The following is a 17,692-nucleotide window of genomic DNA, read 5'->3' on the forward strand; positions in this document are numbered from 1 at the left end:
TCTTTCCTATTTTAAATTAGTTCTTTGGGAACAATGCGAGCCTTCACTTTGGAGATGGGGGTAATTAGTCTTGAAAACCTTTTCCTGAACAAAGGAAATGCAGTTAATTGTCCCCATGCTCTGAAAATTGAGTTCCAGAACAGAGTAATGGCTTTCTGAATTGATGTTGAAACAGTGAGGGATTCATGTGTGCAGCATATTTATTTTAAATATTAACAGTAATAATTTCATATGTAGAATCTAGAGAAGTTCAGAGTAGGACAATGATTAGTACGTTTGAGATGAGTGGGTTAAGGAGACATGATGAGGGATTGTTCAACACAACATTATGGTCTTAGAAAAGGAAGAAATTCTGGTCTTCTGTGGTACAGAAGGTGAATATAGTTAACAATAATGCATTGCTCATTTCAAAGTAGTTACATGAAGATTTTTAATATACTCAATATAAATATAGGATAAATGATTAAGGTAATGAATGTGCTCTTTATTGAGTTGATTGTTGTCTAATATTTATGTATATATGTTGTGTGCATGAATCAAAATGATACAGGGGAAAGAACTCCCAACCTGGGAGATATGTGGGATGAGTTTGTGTTCTCTGAAACCAAAAAATGAGTTTTAAGAACAATGAAGGTGAAAAACAGAATATATTTATTGGGGGAAAGAAGGCTTCTGTCTGAGGGAGGGACTGAAGGGAACCCAAGTGGGTTGCCACGGAACCTGTCTTTTTTAAGGGAATTTTAAATGTATTTGGTTCAGGGTCTCACTATGCAGCTCAGACTCATAGAGATCCTCCTGTTTTTAGCTTCCCTAGTACTGTGCCACCATGCCTAGTCTCAGGGGCTGGCTCAGAACATCCGGGGCAGGGCCGATGAAGAGTATGGTGGCTGGGATCAAACCCTGGTTCCTGCACTTGCCTAAGCAGCTGCTTAGTCCACTGATCTATCTTGTCAGCCATTTTTTAAAGAGATTTTTATAGAGCAAATTCACAAGGTGATGTGGTCTCAAGGTGGAGAACATGGAAACTCACGAGGTGGGCATAAGGTAGGACAAAATTATGGTCAACCGAAAAAAAAAAAATTACAGGCATAATTACTCAGGTAAATTTGATTAAATCATAATCAAATTGGGAAATAAGTCAAACAGCAAATGGGCATGAATACAGAGCAGGAGATTTTCCTTGAGGGGGTAGGGTTAGTGACACTTAGTGACTTTCTCAAGGTCTTAGAGACCTATTTAGAATATCAATCCGTGATGTTTATCCTAAGAGAGGTATATGGGTGAATTTGCTTTATCTTTTGTCTTGAGGCCCATAGTCTTTCCCACAGTTGTAAAGTATCTTGACTTTCCTACTGGCTCCTTTCAGAGCCTAGCCCTGTCTGACTGCCTATATTATTTTTATCTGACTCAGCTACCTACAACAAAAAATTATGTGTATTTAAAAATATATGCAAATATGTCAAGCAAAAAATATTTCATGAAAAAAACAAAAAGAATCAAGTATCTCAAATCATCAGTTCTTCCAAATTTTGTGACTCTCTCTTTCTAGGAATTAATGTTGCCTTTCTTCCTTTCTTCTTTTGCAGTATCAATACTGCAAAAAAACTCAGGACTATGCACTTGCCAGGCAAGCATTCATGCCACTGAACTATCTCTGCGGCCCAGTGATCCCTTTCTTATGTAGTTGTTTTGCAGAGTGGACTTTGCACTGATTTAAAATTATCTACCTGCCTTGAATTTCTTCCCTCTGTATTCTAAATAAAATAATTTCTCCCTCTGGTGCATAGACATACGGAGAATATCTAGCTATTCTCTCTGAAAGAAATCTGTAGGAGTGCAATTCAAACACTTAAAGATTATTACTACAGAATTTTGAATCCATTTTAATGATGAAATTTTAAATGCATACTCTTGAGTCCAAGATATTACACCATAATTTTCCCCAAAACTTATTTTGTATGCTTCTAATTTTAAAGTTGTGGTACTAGACTTTGAACATTAAGGGCATGATTGAAAATCTAGACAAATATAATAGAAACAGTAACCATATTGGACTGGGGAGATAGCACAGCAGTCTAAGCACCTGCCTGGCAAGCACAAGGACCTGGGGTCAATCCTTGGTACTGCACGCTATGCCAGCCGCAGAACCCTGGGGCATGCCATGCTGGCCACCAAAACTGGGTGTGGTGGCCCATGCCTGTAATCTCAGTACTGGAGCAGCTGAAACAGGAGGATCACTAGGACTCCAAACTGTATAGTGAGACCCTGTATGAAGTAAATAAAAGATTAAAAAACAAAAAATCATATTAACATGCTGTCTCTTAGTAAAGGAGTTTTAAGATCTTTTAATAAATAAAATATTTACTAAATCTGTAAATAACTACAGATATCATTTAACAAGAGTTTACTTAAAAAACACAGTTCAGGGGCTGGGGAGATAGTTCAGCTGCATAAGTGCCTGCCTGGCAAGCGCAAAGATCGGAGTTCAATCCCCAGTACCAAAAAAACCCCTAAAACCACAGTTCAGAATTTGAAGAAATAAGTACCACAATGCACCAAGAAAAACTTTATTTAAATCATAAGTGACACTTAGTGGCTTTCTCAAGGTTTCTATCACCTTGAGATTTAAATAACACACAATTTGTACAATTTTTTTAAAGCCTTGTATGTTTCTTAATTCTCGTAAAAATATAAAAATGATCAGTACCCTCAAATACTTAGTTAATGCATGATTGCCTGATGACAATTGCACTGTCACAAGGGATTTGTTTTCATTTTATAATATTGTGTGTGCTCATTTGCATGTTTGTTCTTAATTGTGCATTTCATAGATTAGTATTTAAATCAGTTACCATTCCCTGAACTAGCTCTTCTTTCAGGCAGCTAAAGACCTTGGAGGCAAGGAGCCAGCATAGGATTAACCATTTGTCACGGATAGTCTACAAAGTAAATAAACCTAGTGTGAATAATTGAAAATGGGTTTGAGTTGTAACATAGGAACTACTGAAAGTTAATTCAAAGCTGAAGTCCTCTTTAGTAAATTCTGTCTCATTTTCCAACTGCTAGAATAGACTGCATTGATGGCTTTCTAAATAAAGAAGAATTTGTACGGTGTCAATATTTTGCCATCTTCTCTGAAAACATATAGACCTTATCTTCTTGATAGGGTGCTATTATTATAGAGGTTTGAGAAAGTTGGAAACTTTGCCTTGGGTATTTAGCCCTCTTTCAATTAAAAATAAGCAAAAGGAATGGAAAATATTCTCTGCATTTTAGCATGTGCCATTTCTAAAATGCACTATGCTAAACAAAAAAAAAAGCCTACACTAAATTCACAGTTTAAGAAAATACAAACAAATAGCTTGAAAATAAAATCACTTGTAAAAAGGACTTTCATGCTAGCTAGTATTAATAGAAAATCTAAATAATAGAGTTACTTATGATGCAATATTAGTGTTTTTAAGCCTACTTACATATGTTGAATAGTAGTCACTGAAAAGTAGGACACTGAAATTAAAGTTGTACATATCATAGGTTTCTTGATTTTCCAGTCTGAAACGTATTTGCAAATTATATGAAAATTGTTACTTTATCCATGTTGTGTTATTAATCAGGCATTAAGATATCATTTCCCTTCTTAAAAACATAACTTCTATATTTTATTTTCAAAATATGATTACAGTTAAGTTGGAAATATTTTAATGACAAATTTTTGGGTTTTTAAAAAAATTTATTTTATTTTCTTTTAAAGAGTAAAAACAAAAACAAGAAAAATCAGAAACAAAGACAAAAACAGGATAACATATAGCAATACATATGTTACAGATTTTCAAAACTAGAATAGGTGGTTAATAATGGTTGATATATAATCTTTTTTATCATCAAATCTGTTGCTCAGATTGTTAATAATAGTTATATAAGATTAGAGATATGATTGAATATTACCGCTTGCTTTCAAGAAAAATCAAATTTTTTCTTGTCTCTTTTTACTTTGCTTACCTTTTTTATATTTATTTGTTTATTTATTTATTTATTTATTTATTTATTTATTTATTTATTTTTGCAGAGCCGGAGATTGAACTCAGGCCCTTGTGCTTGCCAGGGAAGCAGTTATTCCACTGAGCCATCTCCACGGCCCCCAAAAATTTATTCTAAAGAGAGTATAGTAATAACTGATAGGATATTAGAAAAGGTGCACAATTAGATGAGCAAGATGACAGGTATTCAAACATGGCTTCTGTATTACACGTGGTTGTTCTCTATGTAGCTGCTTCGATACAGATATCAGCATGAGGAGTTAGTCAAGGTGAAAATTCCACACGTTAACTGCTATTTTCAAAAACTTGATGGAAATGCTTAGTACAATCACCTCAGCCTTCCTGCTTATATACTTGTATGTTTTTCTCCCTTCTTTTTTTCCTACCTTTTCTCCTTTCTCTCCGGTTTGCTGTTTAATCCTTCAGTTTCATTTCTTTTTATTTTGCTGTATTTGTTATACCTTTCAGGTTTTATTTCTTCTTTTGGGTTCTTACTCCAGGGAGACAACATGATATTTACACTTGTGGATCTGGTTTACTTCACTTTTGACTATATCCTCTAGCTGCATCCACTTACCTATTAAGGCTTCAAGTTTGACCTTCTATATAACTAACACTTGGTTATGTAAAAATACCACATCTTTTTCATCTGTTCCTCAGGTGATGGGCATTTTGATTGCTTCCAAGATTTGGCTATGACAAATTGTGCTGCTGTAAACATGGGTGCACATATATCACTATGCCATGATGTTTTCAGCTTTGTTGGGAAAATATCCAGAAGGGAAATAGCTGGATTGACTAAGATTTCCAATCCTAGCTTTTTGAGGCCTCTCCACATTCATTTCCATAATGATTGTACCAGTCTACATTCCCACCAGCAGTGGCAAAGGGTTCCTTTTTCATCACAGCCTCTCCATCATTTGTTATTAGTTCATTTCTTTATAATAACCATTCTTTCTGGGGTCAGATGGTATCTCAGTGTTTTAATTTGTATGTTTCAAATGGCCAGTGATGTGGAGAATTTTTTCAGGTATTTATTTGCCTCTTGTGTAAATGCTCTGAGAGGTGTGTATTCATTCCACATGCCCATTTTTGGATTGGGTCTTTATGTTTTGGGTCTCTTTTTTTTTTTTTTTTTTTTTTTGGAGTTCTTTATATATTCTAGATAGAAGACCTTTGTCTGAATGATTATTGGTTAAGATGTTTATCTTTGGTAAAGGTGCCAAACATGCTTACTGGAAGAAAGATAGCCTCTTTAACAAATGGTGCTGGACAAACTGGCTCTTCACATACTGAAAACTAAAACTAAACCTGGGTCTATCACCATGCACTAAACTGAAGTCAAAATAGATTAAAAGCCTAAACATTAAAACAGAAACACTAAATCTCCTGGAAGACAAAGTAGGTGAAATCTTGAAGATTTAGGGATGGGCCAACATTTTACGAACAAAGTCAAACTTCATGGGAAATACTTCAAAAAATCAACAACTGGGACCTCCTCTTATTAAGAAGCTTCTGCACATCAAAGGAAATCACCAACAGAGTCAAAAGACAATCCATAAATTTGAAAAATACTTTAATAACAGTTTTGTCTGGGCTTCTTTTTCTTTTCCTTTCCTTTCCTTTTATTTTGTTTTATTTTATTTTATTATTTTTGAGACAGAGTCCTACACTGTAGCTCAGGCTGGCCATGAGCTCACTGTGTAACTCAGGCTGGCCTCCAACTCTAGGTGATCCTCCTTTCTTGAGAGTGATGGGATTACAGACATGCACCACTGCACACGGCAGAGCTTCTTTTTCATAATGTATGTTTTATTTTCTTAATTTTAGGTTTCATATACACTGGAGAAGTTGTGCATCGAATGCTTACAGCTACACAGTATATCGCACCTTTAATGGCAAATTTCGATCCCAGCGTGTCCAGAAACTCAACGGTCAGATACTTTGATAACGGTGTGTATTGATTATCCCACTTATGTTGAATGTAAATTTTTAAACACCAAAGCATGAGATTAGTGTTAAGATTTCTGTAAAATTTTGGGGTTCTTTTATAGCTTGGTGACCAGACTAGATTTGCAAACTGTAGATCTCCTGAAATAGCAATGAATACTGTTAACTGTTATGATGTTGTGTATAATACATGTTCAGATAGCACTCATTCATTCATTTAACAAAAGTATAAAGAAAGAGGTATTGGGGCCAGGGAGATGGCTCAGTAGAATAAGCACTTCCCTGAGTTCAGTCCCCAGTTCTGAAGAAAAAAAAAAAAAAAAAAAGTATTATATATAACCCCTGGGGTTAAATACATTTATTTATTTATTTATTTATTTATTTATTTATTGTACCAGAGATTGAACTCAGGACTCTGCACTTGCCAGGCAAACACTTATTCTACTGAACTATCTCTCTGGCCCCCAAACTTTTATTGAATCTTGTTTAGGAAAAAAAAAATCCTTCCTTTTAAAAAATCCACAAGACTATAATTTTGCTAGTTTTGATCTTTAAGTGGAGGCAAGTAGTATATTATATTGCTATTAAGAATTTATGAACTCTAGTTATCCACTGGATGAACACACATTTTTAAAAATATAAGGTAGTAGGCCAGAGAGATAGCTCAGTGACATGAGCACCTGCCTTGAAGCACAATGTACCAAGTTTGATCCACAGTATTAAAAATATCTTGAAGGTAATTAAAAATATAGTGTAGTAAGTATTTAAAATATACATAAGAAAATAAAAAATTTCAAATAGATCCTTTTAAGATTTGTCATGTGTACAGACAACAAACAATAGTTATATGAAATAGAGAAATGGAGGTATATGAAATAGAGAAAACCTCAAATATATTGTTAAATGTCATCAACATCCAAACAAGAAACTCTCAGCACTCTGGGAAGCTGAAGCACGAAGATAACAAATTTCAATCTATCCCAGGCAACTTAGATGCTCAGCAAGACCCTGTTTCAGATTTTAAAAGAGGGCAGGAGGTTCAGCTCAGTGTGAAGGCCCAAGACTCAATCCTCACTACTGTCAACAGTAATAGCAATAATAATAATAATAATAATAATAATAATAATAATAATAATAGTAATATATGTTATTATAATACAATAAGTAATAATTGTTATATTATATATATTATATTATTATTATATAAAATCCAAATGATAAATTCAAGGTCTTGGAGATATATACTCTTTCTATACCTCTTTTTGAAAACTGTATCTTTAATAAAGATAAGAAATTATGGGTAAAATAATATATATTAAACAATTTGAATCACATAAAATATGTGAATATAATTATTAACCATAATTATTTGCATCTGTTATTTTAAGAACTGATATATTCTATCCTTACACTTTTTACTTCAAACTCCTAGTATGGAAATCCATTTGGATCTACATGCAGGTCACCAGGACATCTGAGGCACAAGCCCAGCCAAAATTTTACCTGGAGCTTGTCCCATGCTTGCTTATACAAAAGCCAACTTAGAAACCTATTCAAAGTAATTAAATGAGCTCATGAAAGTTGATTATTTTCTAAGCCCTTTTACTTATTCAATATTAGGGACATTGTTTGTGAACACAGGATTCTGATGAACAGGTTTTTATATTATTAATATCAAAATCATAAAATATGCTTAATAACTCTCTGCCCTCATATATTCTCTTCCTAGCTAGCTCAATATTTGAGTTTATTCTTATTTCAATGAATTTTTAAATCATTTTAAAAATGAATGTATGCATATTTTCCATCTGGATCTAAATTCTTTGAAAATAAAAACTATGACTGATGAGAAAACTATCTCTGCTTCCTGGCAAAGGTACTTAATAAGCAGTAAGTCTAAAATAAATAGTCAATGAATGACTAAATAAAAAATAAATAAACATTTTAGTTTCAACTCCTAAGAATTTTTTCTTTAGGAACACTAAAGAATTATAATTTTTGTCTTCTTAAATGTTTTCTGTGTAATGACTGGTAGAAATACTGAGACCTACAATATGATAATGCATGGTGAACAATTGCTGTATGTATTTAATAAATGAGGCACTTCCAGTACTGTAAGACTCTTCACAAAGTTCTGTTTCAGAATTGGCTGAAATAGTCTCAGTACTGGTTGGTTAGAATAGCTGACAGAATACTTACAGATGGGAAGCAGCATTCTAGCAAAGCAAAGCATCTCTAGAGAAGAGTGCAGAGGTTAGAATATTGCTTTTAAGATAATATTTCTGTACGAATTCAAGCATTAGATTTTTAAAATGAGTTGATGCTTTGAAAAGTTGTAATTTACCTGAGTGGTAACAAGATTAAGTTAGCCAAAAAATATTAATGCGCAAAAATGGAAAAGCTGTAAAAGTAACGACTTTTACTAGAAAACTAATTTGATGGGTCCTGAAGAATAGACAATTCAATATAAATTCCTATCAGTAATGAGAAAACTTTATCAAACATAGAATCAGAAAGCCTGATCTAATTTAAATCAGAAAATTTGCAGTTGTTAATGACCTTGGCACTAGTTTATTCTAGTTCTGTTTTTGTTTTGAGTATAAAGACTTGACGTCTGTTACCGATCAGGGAACAGTAGAAAATGGATTAGTCAATGTGGTCTAATCTGTGTGCTCAACTAACTGCAGAGAAACAGCCTAGAGGTAGACCACCCAGTTCTCTGAAAATGTAGATTTATTCCTTCAGCCCGTGGGTTTTTTAATCTTATGTTTCACTGTATCATAGTTTTCCAAGGAAAGTACCTTTCTGGTCCACTTACTTGTTTCCCATAGTATGCATTGCTTGGAAATCAATATTTTGAGTAAGGAACTGATTAAAAAGCTACTAAGGAACTGATCAGAAAAAAAAAAAACATTTATCTCTAAAAGCATAACATGAAGTTTTGGATTCCAGAAATAATTAATAAAAGATAAAACTTGAAACATTGTTTCTCTGACAACACAGAATATAAATATTTAGCCTATATAAAAATCTAATGAAAATATTTATACTCAAAAATCTTTCTATTGGTATTGTATAAGAGCACCGAACTCAATGAATATTGAAGGAGCTACACCGTAACAGAATATAAAACGTCACATTTACAAACAGTGTTGTTTTTCAAAACTTGCTACTAACACTGTACTATTAGGAGTATCTTCATCAGAATTTGCATTATAACATTGGTCTAACTTATGCAGAACTCTCATTTTCAGTGTTTTCTCTCACATTTAATGAGGATCTTCACTGAGGATAAGACTTACCACTTCCCATACTAGAGGAGAGGAGGGAGTGGGTTCATACAGCCTAGCTATGGCCGTCCTTACACGGCGGGATTGCAGAAGAAGGACTTCTACCTAGGACTTTGCTGCCTCGCTCTTGCTTCCACTGCACCACTAGTCTGTGATAGAAATTAGAGAAGGCAGAAACACCTGAAGTGTGAGAGCTGGCAGCATGCAGGCAGGCAAAAGAAGTTTCATCATTACACACACACACTGTTATTACAAAATTGTGGGCAGTTTCCTGGCTAGTTTTATCTTCCAGCCTTTTCTACTTTGAAAGAAATGGTAGTATAGACACGAACATGCCCATGGAAGGAAGAGAGTTGGGTTTGCTCCTTGGCCAGAATATGTGATGTTTCTTCTGGCTAAAAGCACTCAGATCAAGTTCAATAACATTTATCTAACTTTTAAATTTTTCCTCCAAGGAAATACAGTACATCTCTATATTTTAACAACCCCTAAGTATTCACAATTGGATAATCAAAATATTTAAAGTAATAGTATATTTAAAATTGTAAGTAACTTAGAAAATTTTTGTATATTACTAACAACACAAAATACTTGCTGAAAACATTTTGCCACACAAGAGTGATCTTTTAAAAAAACATACACTTTCTAGAGAAAAGAAGCTTTGCTCCTTTAGTTCTGTTTCATTTTTAGCACAACTTTTTGGCAACTAGATTTTTTTTAACCAAGGAGAAAAATCCAACATTTAAAATTAAGAAAAAGACTTAGCTGATCTGTTTTCTTAAAAAAAAATATTTGGAGCATATACAATGCTATTTACATAGAAGATGAATATTCATTGGCTATTTGACTACTAGACTAGTTTTCAACTTATATTTCATGTTAATAGTTTTGTAGTAAACACTGGCAGATTGAGGCATCGGAATTTAGCACATAGCCTGCAGATTCACCCCGGTGCACTTCAAGAAGACTTCAGAAATCCTAGCCCACGGCTCTTCAAGTTACCTTGCAGCCTTCTGGAAGCTGTACAACAAAGACAGAAATGCAAACATTGTGAATCAAAGAAGAAAATTCCCATTAGTGTTATAGGAACTTCTTCAGTGAGAAAGAATATAACTCTGAAAAAAAAAACACTTTAAGGTCTTTTATAAGTGGGCCTAGGTTTTTTGAATGTGTTCTTTTCTAGGCATTTGTCAAAAGTATTTGAAGTTCATTCAATCCACTTGGGTTGCGTTTTGAAAGTGGCTCATGGAAATTTAAGCAGATAGTACACATTAACATTGATGAAATTCCTTAGGCAAGAGTCCCCCACACTGGGTTGGCTGGATATTAACCTCAGGATGAGGTTAGATTTTTACCAAATATTTAGAGAGTACTCAGTCTTTTAAAAATGATCCTAAATGCTATTTCAGCGCCAGAATTCCAACTGACCACATAGAATTGAAATAGTAAAACTACTGAATTTGAAGGCCAGATTGATGTTCCTATGAATTGAACGATATTTTTTCTCATTGCATTTCCTCTTTTTCCCTCCAGGGACAGCCCTGGTCGTCCAGTGGGATCATGTACATCTCCAGGATAATTACAACCTGGGGAGCTTCACATTCCAGGCAACACTCCTTATGGATGGACGCATCATCTTCGGATACAAAGAAGTAAGTCATGCATGGGTGATTCCCCAGCCCTTGACCTTGACCATGATCCTTTACTTCAGGTGTCAAGTATAGGATATTTCAGGAATGAAGTACATATACTCTTCTTGCCAATTGATTTCATTCACTTAAAAAATCCTTTTATATTAGGGGTAGTGCTGATGTTTAATTTGGGAGGATTTGATTTGATTTTGTACTTGATATTATTAACATTATAAAGCAATAATTTTATAAGGTTATGGGATAGTTATAGTGAAAAAGCACTAAACTAAATTAAAAAGTCTGATTGGAAAGAATTTGTCATCTATGTCTAAATGTTCATTTTTTGTTTTATTCTTGTCCCTGTCATTTCTGTGACATTTTCTTGTTCTGATTCCAAAAGTATTAGTAAATATAAAAGCTTGTATAGCTCAGTTAGTCAATACTGAGAGTTCTAGAACAGTTGCGTCTATAATTCCTTGGCTAATGTTTATTAAAATTTGATAGGAATGAGATCCTTTGGTGACAGAAAGAACAAGAGAATTTAAACTTAGGACTTGTTTCATTTGAACAATTTGATAAAGCAAAGAATGAAAATTTCCAAACTTATAGCCTTAAGTTTACAGAATGCTTAAACTAGACTAATAGTGTCTTGTATTTGATTTCAAACTCTGTTGACAATGTGATTAAAGTCTATTTCACAAGAAAAATAGGAATACAGTTCCAAAGCTTACAGATGTACTGTTTTAAGCAGTCAGTAGTTATGAGAGAAATCCTGACCATATAAATTAATCATGTGTGCTATTAACTCATAGGTTAATAGATACTTATTATAATACACAGTTCATATCTTCTTCTCTGTTGAGGGATTATCTTTTCTTTAGAAGCTGAATACCTGTTCATAAAGAAAACCTTAATATTAAAGGATTCACTTTGGTCAAATCATTCAAAACCCAAGTGGTGGCAAACTGACAGAATGTGTGCTGCAGCAGGCTATTATCATTGAAAGCTCCATTTTTTGCCATCCCTAGATTCTAATATTTAAAGTGAGAGAAAAATTCCAGCTAAATAAACCACTCTCTACAAATCCAATAACTCTGTCAGGTCTTTCTACTGTTTTAATATTCTATCCGAAGAGATTTTTTTCTACAAAGAGTTTTTCTTTTTTTCACTTAGTTGAGTCAATTAATGTAAATGGACTCTCTCTAGGATGGATTCTGCTCTGTATTTCTTCATCTAGAGCATATTCTTATATCATATTCCCTAGAAGCTGAAAAGGTAGTTCTCAAAAGCATTCCTTCATTTTAGGTTTCATTATAAACTAGTGTATTGCTAGAGTCCCTGAGTGACATTTCTGAATGTTAGTTTTCAACAATTATATCCAACAGTTGTAAAAATCTAATTTATGATTCCAAGCAATCTCAACTTTTTTCTTTACTGAGAAGATTATATATAACAATTCACAAATCTTCCTCATTTTTTTGCCGTAAGTATTTTCTGCTGATTAATCATTTCATTGTATTCCACCATATTTTACAAATGCAAGCATATTCAGAACAAATCTTGATAGTTAACTTGTAGAACTAAACAAAAACGTAACTACATAACAACACAAAGGATAACATTTTTTCCCATAATTTTATTGAGAAACAAATAGCAATGAGACAGTTTCAAACCAAATTGGGAGCACAGTTTCAATAATTAACACATTGCATTGCATACATTCTTCTTAGTGGTTAATTGCTGTACAAGATGCGGACATGATATTCTATTGACAAACACCATTAGAACAAATCCCTCTATTCATTAAGAGAATGTAACTATATATCTATCCTAACCATTCTGAATACACGGATACAAAATGGACATTCATCTGTATCCCCTTTTTTTGTTAAGTTCCATTATTTGAATATTATAGGTGTGTAAACTCAGCAAAATATTCTAAAATAGTCCAGTAGTCCATAATAGTATTGGGTATTCCACTTCACTGGTAATGTCAGAAATTGTTGACCTGAGTCCCCTACAGCTCAACATAACAGCATGGCTTTACTTCTTATAATTCGTTTAGGATAACATTTTATATTCCTACCTAAACTACACTTCCACCAATTCAATTATAGATAGGATAGTAAATACAATTCCTTACATAAGAAGTTCCTACTAGCTAAAGCCAGTTCAATTTTATTTAATTTAGTTCTGTGTTATATGACTAAGAAAAAAATTTCTTACACAAAACCCACAGCAGAAGAATTGGTAAAATTGCAGATTTATGTTATATATCTGAAATAGTAGTGCAATGCAAAGATTTACTGAAATGAAATTCATGTCCTCTGCCTTCATATGGCTAAACATGCCTCTCTTAGTAGCTCTTGCATTGCAGTTGCCTGAGCATCACTGAAGTGATGATCTACAAACCCAACCCACTGTGTTACTGATACATTCGCTTTTCCAACAGCACTCATGTTCATGATCAACAAATTGGAAAGCTCATTTTCACTTCAACTAACATTCTTGTTTGTGATGACGCTGAGTTAGGGAAGTACCAGTGCCACATCCTGGTGGAAAAAATACACCCTGACCATATGTTTCTAATGAAAGTATGGAGTTTAGCATAAAGGGAGAGGCCATGCTTCTCTATAGCTGAGCTGAGGAAATATAGGAAGCAATGCTTCTGTCCACCCATTAGGTACAGCAAACAGCAAAATGTGTACACGTGAGTTACTGGGTAAATAGGTAAGCTTTACTCACAATGTGAGCTGTGCTACATTTTTATATATTTATAATTTCCATTACACATCTTGTTTTGAACTTTATGTATAATTATCTCAATTCAGTAAAATGTCACGTGAAAATCTGCTTTGACAACTTTAGGAGGAAGCTGAAAGTGACTCATGAGCGGTCCAGCTACCAAGGAAGACTTGAACCATGTAAGCCAAGGAAGTTAGCAAGATATGCCAGAGAGAAATGGAGAATTAAGACTTTGGTTCAGATAAGAAAGAAAAGTTATGCTAATAAATGTTTAGTGAAAATGCTACAAAATGATTGCATATACCTAATCAATCTGTTAAAACTAGTTCAGAAAACATTATTAGGTTTTTGCCAGGGATAAAACCTACTGGACAGAATGCCAACTCTGCAATGAGTTGTTGGAAGTTGTTGGTAATGCATCATATGCTACAAGATATTTTAAAATCCACTAATAATGAGATGTAAGTAAAATACTCAAAAATATACTTATTATGACATCTCATTATCTGAAGTAAAAGTCTCCATATAAAGTAGGACTTTACATTTCTAATCGTCAGACTCTAAACCATTTATGGAGAAGTGACATATGTGGCATTGAAACTTTTAGAACAATAATAACACTGTGAAGCGATTTGCCTTCTTTCAAAATTTCCTACATTTTGGTGACAAAAAAAGAAAGCAAAAAGAAAAAAATGTGACAATTTGGCTGCTATCTGCTCATTTTTTTAAAAGCTTTGTTTCGATCTATCAAGCAATTTGTGCACCATCTAAATACATGACAGTTAACAAACAACTTGCATCCTCTTGTGGTTGTTGAAGGTTTTGGCAATATATCCCAAATAAACCTTCTGAACACGGTATAAAAATACATGCCCCAGTAGATGTGAAAACATTTTACACCTGAAATTTAGCTATCTGTCCTGGAACTCAGTCACCAGATCTTTATTCATACAGTATTAAACTGTATGACATTGTGAAAAGGATTGAACCTATTTCAGAAAGCAACTCAAAGGTCACATTCAAAATCTGTACACAAATTGCCCACTGATGTTATATTTACTTTAAGAAATACCAGTAGCATAGGATCTATTCACAAGAATGAAGTGGAGATTCCTGAAAATATGTTGCAAGTTCACAACAGAGAAATGTATAGCACAATATTTGGATTCTAGAAAGACATAATACTGGCTTCCTATATGGTGAAGAAAAAGAAAGTAGTGCTGATACTGTCTATTATTCCATAGTAATAAAATTGACATTAAAGCTTGGCTTAATGGTCTATGTCTGTAATCGCAGAACTTGGGAGAATGAGGCAAGAGGATTTTTTGAGTTTAAAGTCCGTCTGTGCTACATAGTGAGTTGCAGACTATCCTAGACTACATTCTGAAGAAGAAAAATAAATTAATATTGCTACTGTCAATGAAACACCATGTTGCTAAGATTGATGCTGAAGCTGGGCTGGTGGTGCACAGCTGTAATCCTGGCATTGCATGGGGGTGGGGGTGGCTGTGGCCGAAGGATCCTGCAAATTCAAGGTCAGCGGGTGCTACATAGTGAGTTTAAAGCTAGTCTAAACTGCACAGTGAGACCCTGTCTCAAAAACAAACAAAAGATCAATAGTGACTCCTAAACACAAATGAAGCCAGAAATGGTCACATTTTCCCCAAACCAGAAGATGGAGTAGATTTTGTGGATGAGATATGCAGCAATGATAATGTCACTCAAAAGACAAAGAGTTGGCCTGTGCTTATGTTTTACTGGACCCTAAATATATCAGGTATAAACAGTTTCATAATCTTCAAAGAAAACAACAAGCACACGATGTCATGGAGAAACTTCTTAGCAGATTGGGACTAGAATTAACAAATGAACAATTACAGCAGAGGAAAGAACTTTGCAGAAGTGCTATGAAGCAGGCAGGTGAAACACTGTAAGAACCTCCTAAGAAGACAGGAAGACCAGCAAGATGTCACATATGCCCTAGCAAAGAAGACAGAATAACAAAACATATGTTGATAGGATTTTTAGAGGTGCAGTACACACATAGGAAAGATAAAAGAAGACTTTATTAACTCCAAAGACATGGAGAGGATCAAGGATAGATGGGTCAGGGAGATCCTCTGGCCTGAGACAAAGAAAGCTGGGGCTTTTATGGATTTCTGTTAGGGGTGGAATTTGAGGGGAGTTTTAGAAATATCTGAGAAGTTGACTGAGGTCTTCCCTGAGGTGACAGGAAAGGTGAAAGGAAATTGCACCCTGGGATGAGCTGGAGAAGAAGTGGGGAGGTGGTCTCAATTTTTTTTTTTTCCAGTGTCAGGGTTTGAACTTAGAACTTGGGCTTTCCAGGCAGGCACTTAAGCCACTGAGCTATATCCCCGGGAATGATTCTTTGTGTTTGTTGAACATTTGATTACTTTTCTCTCATCACCTCATGTAAGCAACACATAATCAAGTAAATATAGTGGTTATTAGTTAAGATACTGCAATTTTAAAAAATCATGTAATTCCATTTTATGGTAACAGGAGGAAATCATACAACATGAATGCCAGCCCAAGAACCAAACAATTCTGTCATTTTCCTAGCTATATACCTTACCACATCCTTAAGAGTAAATTTAGAAGAGGTCAGTATAGAGGAAGTTTACTGTTTATTAAGTAGTATCATTTTTTTAATGCATTCCACCATTTAAGTATTTAACTCTAATGCTCCTCAATGTAGCATTTACTGCTCCTATAGCAGAGTCCATAGTTAAGGAATCATCACTACCAATTAGTTGTAGGTTTTGACTGGACCCATAAAGCAGTTTATGGGTGTTAGAAAGATAGCTCAGTGGACTAAAGCCCATGCTTAGGCAAGCTTAGGCAAAGCATGGAGACTACGGTTCAATCCCCAGTATGGTGGCGCATGCCCAATCCCAGGTCTGGGTAGGCTGAAAATAGGATTAATGAGTCTGAATCGTGTGGTGACTGTTTATCTTATTTAAACTGTAATGAGCTTTCATTTATGGATAGCAGCCTGCAAATATTAAAAGATGAATACTAGCTAAAACAAATACATATAATGTATATTATGTACATTCAGACAGAATGCAATCTTTTCTTTAATGTATTTAGTACAGAGTCTACAGGATCTCACTACACAGATCGCATTCAGTGATTCTCCTATTTTCAGCCTCCCAAGTGCTGGGATTACAGGCGCACATCACCACGCCCAGTCCGCATGGCTGTCTCAGGGTGTCCCAGGGGCGGGGCCAGCACTGCACACCGGGGATCCAACCCCTGCTACTGAGGTCTAGCCTAAGCAGGTGATAGTCCACAGAGCTATCTGGCCAGCCCTAGAATACAATCTTTATTAAAATCTCTTAATATTTCTAAGGAAATGTAGTCCTGCACTATTTTGCATCATAGCTCTCCCTTGTATTTTTAATATATGAAGTATTAAATTTTTGTCTACATGGCTGTATTTAGGATCTACTTCACTTACCTGCTTGGATGTATTTTCCTCTTTACTTACAATCTCCTCATTACCTCTCATAATGCAGAAACTGACATCAAATGGATCTCCCCTGATTAGGCCCAAGTAACAAAACCTGTGAGTAAAAAGAAGCACATAAATAAAGCAGCAGGGGAGCAAATTACTGCCCTGGAAGAAACAACTTTAGGAATAAGAAACTTGCTTTGGTGCTGGCGCCACCTCTCTGGTGCTGCTGTCCCTGAGCAGTCTGTGTAATCTTGCTGGAAGCTTTTGCTTTGCTTTTTCTTTCCCAGCCTCCCTGCCCTTTGTGCCTGGATGACATCGAGAAGTTTATCTCATAAGGATCCTATTGTTCCCCGTTATAGGCCTTCTCCTCACTCCTCACCCCGAGGTTCCTAAGCCAAAGAGCTCTTTATTCTATCAGTTAAAGAAAGGCCGGATGCAGCACATGTGTCTCCCCAAGCCCCAGAGAACAGTGATTTCTCACTCCCCTTTCTCTTCCCAGGAAAGTTCAGGCAAGATTCTTGTCTAGATCTTGTTCCAGATAAAATCCCCACCTTGGAC

General features: G+C 34.8%; 1 protein-coding gene across 1 annotated transcript in view; it reads left to right on the top strand.

Annotated features, from left to right (window-relative positions):
- Positions 1-17,692, top strand: part of Plxdc2 (plexin domain containing 2) — a 436,032-nt gene that overhangs the window by 320,861 nt on the left and 97,479 nt on the right. The window contains exons 5-6 of the mRNA XM_004644757.2: positions 5,868-5,990; positions 10,811-10,929. Coding sequence (XP_004644814.1) covers positions 5,868-5,990; positions 10,811-10,929 — 242 coding nt within the window. The remainder of the gene's footprint in view (positions 1-5,867; positions 5,991-10,810; positions 10,930-17,692) is intronic.

This window comes from Octodon degus, unplaced genomic scaffold (assembly GCF_000260255.1).
Source record: "Octodon degus isolate 3935 unplaced genomic scaffold, OctDeg1.0 scaffold00208, whole genome shotgun sequence".
NCBI lineage: Eukaryota > Metazoa > Chordata > Mammalia > Rodentia > Octodontidae > Octodon > Octodon degus.